The sequence below is a fragment of the Elaeis guineensis genome, chromosome 8 (assembly GCF_000442705.2).
Source record: "Elaeis guineensis isolate ETL-2024a chromosome 8, EG11, whole genome shotgun sequence".
Taxonomy (NCBI): domain Eukaryota; kingdom Viridiplantae; phylum Streptophyta; class Magnoliopsida; order Arecales; family Arecaceae; genus Elaeis; species Elaeis guineensis.
This window is the reverse complement of record NC_026000.2, coordinates 29,717,683-29,727,593: the sequence shown is the minus strand read 5'-3', so window position 1 is coordinate 29,727,593 and position 9,911 is coordinate 29,717,683. Positions and strand designations below refer to the sequence as shown.

General features: G+C 35.3%; 1 protein-coding gene across 1 annotated transcript; it reads right to left on the bottom strand.

Moving 5' to 3' along the window:
- Positions 1-4,254: 4,254 nt before the first annotated feature.
- Positions 4,255-5,821, bottom strand: LOC140859714 (uncharacterized). The gene is made up of 3 exons (XM_073262059.1): positions 5,612-5,821; positions 5,215-5,404; positions 4,255-4,858 (listed from the first exon to the last, which is right to left on the bottom strand). Exons 1-3 carry the CDS (start codon positions 5,747-5,749, stop codon positions 4,404-4,406), a joined length of 783 nt encoding a protein of 260 aa, XP_073118160.1. The 5' UTR covers positions 5,750-5,821; the 3' UTR covers positions 4,255-4,403.
- Between the last annotated feature and the right edge of the window lie 4,090 nt (positions 5,822-9,911).

The window sequence follows — 9,911 nt, the reverse complement described above, 5'->3', positions numbered from 1 at the left end:
GACCTTCATTCTTTTGATGACCCCTACGTCATCGATGAGATTCATAATGTAGTCTTTGCCTTGGGCAACACCAAAGCTCCCAATGGTTATGGTTTCTCCTTTATTTTCTTTCAAAGATATTGGTGCCTATGGAAGGATGATCTCCTAGCACTTCTTGAAGACTTCCATAGTGGTGCTCTTGATGTATCTAGATTCAACTTTGCTACATCATGCTTATTCCCAAAAAGGAGGGATGATGATTGGTGCATGATTTCAAATCAATTAATTTTCTAAATAGCCTATGTAAAACTATTTCCAAAATCCTTGCAAGCAAGCCAGCAAAATTTCTTTCTCAACTAGTAGATGATTCTCAATCAGCTTTCACTAAAAGGAGGCATATCATTGAAAATTTTGTGTGCTCATGAGAAGATTGTATATTGCAAAAGGACAAGACATCGAGCATTCTATTCAAACTTAACTTTGTGAAGGCATTTGATAAAGTGAATTGAAGTTTTCTTTTTGAAATGCTTAAAGACAGAGATTTTGTTAAATGATTTCTTGGGTGGAGCGGCTTCTAACATCTGCCTCCATAGTTGTAGTAGTGGAGGAACCAAGTAAGTGGATTAATTATAAACGAGACCTGAGATAAGGTGACTCTCTCTCTCCAAGCCTCTTATACTAATGACTAATGTATTATCAAGAATCCTTAAAAGTGGTCGTTCAAAGTGTCTCATTGAAGGCACTGGTTCAAACCATTACTTCTCAAACATGAAAAGTCTTCATTTTATAGATGCCACTCTTCTATTTTGTGCAAAAAGGAGAAAAGATATCATTGCAATTAAAGCTATCTTACTTGATTTTGAGCTAACTTCAGTTTTAAAGATCAATTTTTTAAAAGAGTTCGTTGATTTATATGAATATGGATAAAAATAAAGCTAATCATTTGGCGGCACTAATAAGCTGCAAAAGTGGTTATTTTTCTTTCACGTATCTTCGTCTCCCTCTTTGTGACAAGAAGTTGCTAAGATATGCTTGGATGCCACTTATTAAAAGAATTAGCTCCAAATTGGCCTATTGGAAGGGTAAGTTTCTTAACATGGATGGGAGACCTACATTAATTATCTCTATTCTTACACATGTCTAGATTTAAACTTCCCCAATGGGTGATCAAAAGAATCGACCAGTTGAGAAAAGGCTTCTTATGGCAAGGCAAAGAGACTGTTTAGTTATCTAGCAAATTGAGAGAATGTAAAAAGAAAAAGGTGAGCGGTCTTGGCATCAAAAACATCAACAATTTAAATCACTCCCTTTTGGCTAAATGGCTTGGAAACTAATCAAAGGTCATGCTGTATTATGGGCCGATTAATCTAGAAGTATTCATTACTTCACAAAAGACTTAGAATTAAAGTAAGGAAATCAGTTTCTACCTACTCCCCCATTCAAAAAGATATTAGTAAAGACTTGAATGTATTCTAGAATTGCATGGCTTTTAAATTGGGAAAGGATGATAATACTCAACTCCAAGAGCATATGTGGATTAGGCTGATTCCTTTTGCACTACTTTTTCAAGAGATCTATGTAAGAGCAGTGAGAATTAATATCTCAGTTGCCTCTTTATAGAATCGAAGGAAAAGATTTTGATCTCTTAAGCTTTTTCTCCTTTTGACCTAGATTGAACATTAGCAAGTGGAGATACTTCTCCATGCTATTGAACCTATCACACCTTCAAGAATAATGGATAAACTGATTTGGAAGCTCACTAATCATAGGAACTTTACTGTGAATTCTTATGTTGTAGTAAGATGCCAATAAAGAAAAAATTAAAGAAAAATAAAGATCAATGCAAACACAGGATATATATGAAAAATCTTTTAAATCAAAGAAAAAAATCATAGGTGAAAAAAGATGGAGATTTTTCTCTATCTTCAAAGTTGGAGATTAAAGTACAGGACAAAAATTCTAAAAACGTATTTACGCCCTCAAAAACAACATATCTTGTCAAAACAAGTACACCGAGATATAAACAGAATCGAATCAATCCGTCCAATAAGATGAAAAAGCCTCTATTAACTCTATGGCTGATACTAATCTAAATGCAAAATACCTCTACATCCTATTATAAGTTCATTAACTATGATGGTCTCTTTTAGCCATTCACAAAGTCATGTGGAATGCCAAGGTATCAGAGAAAATTAGAGTTTTCATATGGTTGTCTTGGAAGAATATATTGAATACGGGCGAAATTATAGCAAAAGAAGGGTCTCAAGTTCCAATTGCCGGTTTTGTGGTGCCAATCCGAAATCTATTTCTCATCTTTTTTCCATTGTCTATTCGCTAAGAGCATTTGGCGGCCTTTATCTCAATACTGTCGGTTGGTCTAAGGACATCAAAGATCTCTGGATAGCTTGGAGAACAAAGAAAATCATCTTAGAGTTTAGAAAAGGTTGGGATACCTGGTATTGGCAGTATGTTGAAATATTTGGTTGAAACGTAATGCTCGTACATTCAGAAAAAAACAAGGTTCCATCAATTCCACTTTGCACAAAACTCTCCTCACCTTTCATCAATGGGAAGTCATCTACCTAGAGAAAACAATATAGAGTCACCTAACTATTGTGAAGTATCTTCAAGCTCTTCAACCAAAAATTGGAGTCTGAAGAACCTATTCTTTATCAACTTCTCTGTTGTTCTCTTTTGATTTGCCTATATAGACACTCTATCTTCAACGGAGCTCTCCTATTTTCTAAATTTTATCCTTACTATGTTTCCATATAATACTCTTTATTGAAATGAATTCTGGGGAAGGCTCCGTGTCCTCCACATTTCATTTAAAAAAAAAAAAAAAAGAAAAGAAAATTGTGATGTTGCTTTCTTAGTGTGTGATCCAAGTAAACAAATTTATCATGCTCCCACCATTAATCTTAACCGGAAAAGAAGAAATATTACCTTGTTGCTAAAAAGATAATTAAAAAAAGGGATTATAAAGTTTGAGTGGTGCACCAAACAAAACTTTTTCATAAACAAAACTTTTCTACCAAAAAAAAGAAAAATTTTTCATAAAATTGTGTAAATCTAAACTTGTGAGAACACAGATTCTCTATATTGTGTAACTTACGGCATAAAGTATTATGCAACGTGCGATGGCCATAATCAGAAGATAGATGGCCATCAAATAAGATAGCCTTACCTGTCATACAGTGTATGTTATTTGATGCCTGCTCAGAGGTTCCTTGGTTAACTAGTTAGAGTATCTCTATCTATTACATATAGTGCCAATTTCTTTCCATGGCCTGTGGCAATTATGAGTGAAATCCTGCACATGAACTCCACATATCCGTAGTGTTCCTTGCTTCATCTTAAATAAATACACCTATCTTGATCTATCTTGCACTTCATGGGAAAACAACAAACTAGCCAAAAGTAAGAGAACATTTTTCCCTATCTCACCATAAAATTCTCATTATATAGTAATAGATCCAAAATTAAGCAAACATTTGTTTAAATTATTGATAAATTTGAGAAAAAATTTTGAATCAGGTAGCCCACAACCATCCATCAGAAACTCCCCTTTGTACAAGGCAAATTCTCTGTTGGGCCACGTAGCTGCTCCCTAGGGAACAATCCAATGTCTTAAGTGAAGGTTGCACTTCTTATTTTCTTCTCTCTTCTTAAGACGTGACTTGAGCATATACATACATACATAGGTGTGTGTGTGTGTGTGTGTGTGTGTGTGTGTGTGTGTGTGATAGAAAATATATAAGAAAGATATATTTAATCTGTATGAATATTTCTTTGATGAATGTAATATAAATATAGATATTAAAGTTTATTTATTTTTGTTCTAACTACCTGTGGATAAAATCAGATTATGAGCAAAACTTTATATAAACAATATTATTTTGAAGGAAAGATAAAGTACAATACTCTACTGCTTGTTCCTTCTCTCTCTCTCTCTCTCTCTCTAATTACTTATTTATTTGTTATTAGTTTTAGAGCCAAAGGTTGCAGGCTGTGGATCAAACTAGCACCATGATTTGATTCTCCCCTCCTTCCCTCACTCTTTTGAAAAGATTCCAACCCCCACCACTATTTCACTTAGGCTGCCTCTTCTGATCTTTCAACTTTGATTGCAACAGTTGCGGTGCACAAAAGCCATGTCAATAAAAGGGTGCTCCCAATGAACTCAGCATCCAAAGAAATCCATGGAGAAAAGATCCTCCCATAGAAATCAGTCAAGAGATGGCACTGCGAACTTTATCAGTGGGTGGCAGCCCACCATATAGATCAGCAAAGAACTAGATACAGATGTTCCTCTCTGACAAGTACCTCACAGCAAAAAAAGGAAACACAAAGTCCATGTATTGACAAAACCACAATTCTGGGGCTCCTGATCACCAAATATCTACTACTCAATGACATCAAAGTCAGCAACAATTTATGCTAAGGTCAGAGAACTGGCTTGACAAGCCAGACCCTTGTCTCCCCTTGGGCCTACTTCCCCTAACTTCGGCTTGGGAGAAGCCACTCATTCCTGTTTGGAACAATTCCTTAGTGGACAAGATGTTGAGGTAGGGGATGGTGGAGACTTTTTGGCAGCATGAGAGCCATTTGGACTGCATGTAGCTGGACTTCCTCCATGGAGGGATGTGGAGGCCCCTTTCTTTTAAAGACTGCTGCGCAGCTGAGCATAGGAGGGAGACCACCTTCTTAAGCTTCTCCTCTTTGCCAACAAAGATTGGAGGGAGGATATTGGAGAGTTGGGTGTAGGCTGAGGTGGGTCTGGCCAGTTCAAACTGGGACCTGAAATCTATGTCCACTATTAGCCTGCATGAGGCACCATTTTCCTCTGCCATCACAATATCTACATACTCGTAATCCCCTGCTCCAAAAACAAAAATTAAAAAAAAAAAAAAAAAACAAATCAGAGCTGAACTTTTGATTTAATTTATATTAAGGATGGCCTTTATTGCATAAAACCATAGTGGATTTGGACAGTACTTCAAGGAAAACTTTAAATTAATTTTTTGTTTGTGAAGACATTAAAAGTTGGACAAGTACTGGTGCTTCAAAGAGTTTTTAAAAGGGATATTTAGGAATGAAAGGAAAATATTGAAAATTTTTTGCTAAAAAATTTGTAATTTTTTTTAAAAAAAGGATAGGTTTAAAGCTAGCATAATTAAATAGGATTACTTTTGAGTGGGGGGAGGGGGTAATATTAAGGGAAAGGAGAATTACCTCCAGGACACTCCAACGTTGCAACCCAAGAAGATCTACATAGGGAAGCCTGATAACCATCCATTCTCAATTTCATCATTAGCCTCTTCTTTACACAGCTCTTCTTCCTTTCATCTCCCATCTCTCTCACATACTTTACGGCCTTCTCAAAAACCTCCATCTCAGCATCTGTAGCACTTCCAAGTATCCCCTTCAACCCACAAAACAAAAGAAGAAAAGTATAAGAGCAAAAAATACCACAAAAGAAGCAAATCATTTGCTTGGATGTATGTAAATATATATGTTGCTAATAAAAAACCAGTGCATAAATAAGCTTAGTTTCTTAGAGGGGAAGAATTATGAACAAGATTAAAGGGTTGGGAGATAGTGAAGTTAAAGGGCCGCATGCCAAACAAACCTCTAGAAGGAGGCATGTGTGGTGGTGGAGAGAAAAGGCCTGCGAGGAGGATGGAATGGGGGTGGGCATGGATGATGCATCCGATTCAATGAAGTCATGCACCATTTGGACCAGCATCTCTTCTTCTGACATACCCATTCTCTTCACTCCTTTTCCCTCTCCCTTCTCTCCTTAATTAGCCTTCAGACTTGCAAGGGCGCTAGAGAAAGAGAACTCACACAATCGAATGGATAGCAATATATATAAGTAAATGGTGCTTGTGTTACTTAAAACTCCATTGGGTGGTCAAAAATTCAAATTATGTGATGACAAGTGATGTCAACATGGTGAAGAGGGCTGAGAGAGAGAGAGAGCCAAAGAGTGAAGTGGACTGATGGCGATTTATATATAAATACAGTAAGATCTGAAGCATGGAGGAGCCAACCGTTCATATATGAGCTCTATGTCACTTGAGATTAGCATATGATTTTAGATAAATATTAGCAAACAAAGGCTGCACTAGCTGCCCGCAAACCACAAATGGTTTGCTAGTATGATTCTAATACTTCCACTTAAATCTCACTCAAACATGTGATGCCATAAGCAAAAAAAAATCTCACTTTTTTATACTTACCTACTACATATTAATTTTGCCATACCTTCATGAGAGCTTTTTTTTTTTTTTTTTTTTTTTTTTTGATGATCCAAGTTTCAGTTTAATTCAAAATTTTCTAAGGGATAATTTGCAAACATTTTGCTAGCAGTATCAAATGGTTGTTGACGGAATGAACCGCTCGTTGTCAATATGGCTATGAATGCAAATGGTCAGATTTTCAGATTGACATTGAACTCTGCTTTTTTTCTAAGAAATGTGGTGGAAAGGCCACCGTTGGGCCACGCACGTCAAAAAGCCTATTGTTTCTCCTTCCACCTCTTTGCTTACAAAAGCAAAGAAACGAGGTAACCTCTAATCCTTTGGCAATTCTTAGGGAGGAGAAATGAGAGAAATAAACCTTAACGTTAACTTGCAGTCAATCGAAGTCCATTCTTTTGGGTTTCCTGTTCGTCCTTCCTAGTCCATTGTCGGAGTTCAGGTCTATTTATTGCCAATTAATATTGTTCATCATAGGGTAAGGACTTATTCCACTTGAATTTAATTGGTTTGGACTATCTTTCCGCTTCGAAGTCCATTCTCCATTTACATGCTTATTGGTTGGCAATTAATGTAGCTCACTAAGGAGTAGGGAGTTGCTCTCCTTAAGTCTGCCGAACCTGGCTCTTCCTGGGTCCCTCACTGGCGTCCTTGTAGAGCAGAGATGGGTCATTTGATTGTTTGGTTTTATATAAAATTTAAAAGGCCCACCCAAATTTCTAATTGATTTTCTTGTTATTCTTCGCTTCAATTCTGTGTGCTAGAAAACCCCAGTGGAAGAGATACTAGTATTAAAGAAAAGGGTAAGCATAAAAAATGATCATCCAGTTACCAAAAGATGACATGTCTTTTTTGTATACTAATTAAAAAAATGTACATGTTGCCTAAGCGCATCTACTACTAGATGGTCGATTTAAGTTGGTGGGCCATATTATTGTTGGGCTCATACCCCATGGTTGTCTTTAATCATCATTAGCGGCGCAAGAGATAACATTGGCAGAATTTCTTCATTTATGGATAGGACTAAAATCTGATCGGATATCCATATTAATATTAATTTTATTTGACAAATATAGATGTGAATACAGATATTAATCAGATAAAAAAATATATATTCAATTTATTTTAAATAGATACGGATACAAATTAAATATTGAAAATATGAGTATAAATAGAGATACAAGTCGGGTAATTAAAATTAATGACCATAGAAGTAGAAATATTACTAAATAGGATGTAAATCAAGTCGATAGTATGTTAATGTGATCGTCTATTTTCATCAAAAGTTCATAAGTGTTACATAAAATTAAATAAGGTTATAAACAACATCCGATATTTGGATACAGCTTGATAGTTGTCTATCCATATTCCTTTTTTCTTTAATGGGTATGGATGCAAATATAGATATTGATTAGATGCTCAAATTTTTATTCATATCTAGATTAATTTGAATATGCTGATTCATTTTTGACTTATATTTCTATGACTAACATCCTCTATTTTGTGTGTCCATAGTCTCGTCAGCTAGTGGGCCAGTTGAGAAGATGAATAGGTTAGCCCAAATCAATTATGTTTGCATCGCTTGCCCAGATCTAGAGTAGAAACAGTAGGTTTGGCGGCATAGATATTACTTTTAAACTAGGGAGAATGTTTCATACCAAAAAAAAAAACTATGGAGAATGTTGCTCAAAAAAACTACGTATCGGTGTGCTGATCCAGCTTCTGAAGCATCATACTTGTACCAAAATGTTATTACTCTAGTTTGCATGCACGGTGGGGGTCTAAAAGAATGTATTCACAGAACACTCACTATCTTTAAGGCAGAATTTGTGTTCATCATGTAGTTCTAATGTTGGTTTTCAACAATCGCCTATCCTCGGTGAGGGATAATGACATTGTGACACAACGGCCAATCTTTTATATGAAAACATATTTTAAAAAAGATTGCTTCAAACTGGATTAAAATTACATTTTTAGGATTTGAAGGTATTAATTTCCCTTACATCAAAGAATTGTGACTTGGTTGGTATCTAGTTCAAAAATTCTGAAAGTTGATGCAGTTGTTCTCCTGAATCGAACCTTCTAATATATGAATTTGATTAATCACAATCTCCAAAATAGTGATTTTATGATTTTTTTTGCTTCAAAACCTCTGATTTAGTCCTCCAACTTTACCCGGCCACATATGTCAAAGTGCCGTTTTCTTTGGGGTGAGGAAAAAAAAAAAAGCATCACAATGGTATTATATTATAGTCAAATATCAATAATGGACATTAGATTTCAAAGATTGGCAAGTTTTGTTTTCATTGATCATGTGCTAATATCGCCTTATCTTTCTTTTTTTTCTTGAAGTGTAATGGAGGAAGTGAAGAAACATTCCCCCAAAATTTATTGATGATAATGATTATGTACAAAATATACACAAAAGGAGATAAAATAAAAGTACAATATAGTGTTTAAAGATATAACATCAAAGGTGAGAGAAGGGATATAAACTTCTTGTGGTTATCCAACTATTTAACTGGATTGTTGTTTTTCCAAAACTTAAAAAGGTATAGAGCATTTTGTATAGCACCGCATGAATAGATGAGTTTCTTTTAAGAAAGTTACGAGAGTTTATTTCTTGCCAAATCTGCCAACAAAATACAATCATCAGGTAATCTCAAGCTCTTCTGATTGAGGATTGGATTTTCCATGATGACCAATGAGACTGAAGGCTAGCTGGTCATCCTCTCAAATTAAAGTAGATTTTGAGAGAATACTAAATAATTTTCGTGGAGGTATGCTTGAGGAATAGATGGGTTGTATTCTCCATGATCCACACAATGGACACTGTGCTTACCATCCAGCCCTACTTTGCTAATACTTCTCCTATATGTAATTTATTTTTTAAGGCCCGTCATATAAAGACTTTAGCTTTAAAAGGTACTCCAACTTTCCAGATAGGATTATAGAAAGGACAATAAGATGGCTTCATTGCTGATGAACTTGTAATAGAATTTTAATGCACAGACTCCACTTTTAGTCAGCTTCCACACCAGCTTATCTGTATTTCTAAAATGACTTAAAGGCAAGTGAAGATCCATCGTGATCACAAGTTGTCTTGTTTGCGTGGGTGGGTGGGGGAGGGGGAGACGGGGGGAGGGTGGAGGGTGGAGAGAGAGAGAGAGAATTGGTACCCATTTATTTCACTTCCAATATTTACAATTCCTTGGAGAAGCTATTGTTGTATTCCTTTTTATTGCTCTTTGACAAAAATCCTTTATCACATCTCAAATCTAGGATATAATACGGTCATAGTACTGAAGGATACTATCCGCGATAACATGAAGCATAACAATCAAAATCAACTAAAATCCATTATAAATAAAATATAATAGAGATTCAATTCCATCATTCATCAAGTAATTAAACCAAGATTGATTCAGAATATCTAAATCTAAAATCAAATATCAAACCATATCGCACAATTCATAAATAATTAACTATAAGTCTATAATCATCCAATAAATTAAGTCTCAGTTATAAAATTCTCAAGCTTACTATATAGACCCCCAAGCTTGGAACCTCCATCATTTCTAACTTTATTCCTCTATAAAAGAAAAAATAGTGAGGTATGAGCTACACTAGCTCAGTAAGTAAAATCTATACTTCCTTATTAAATCAAGT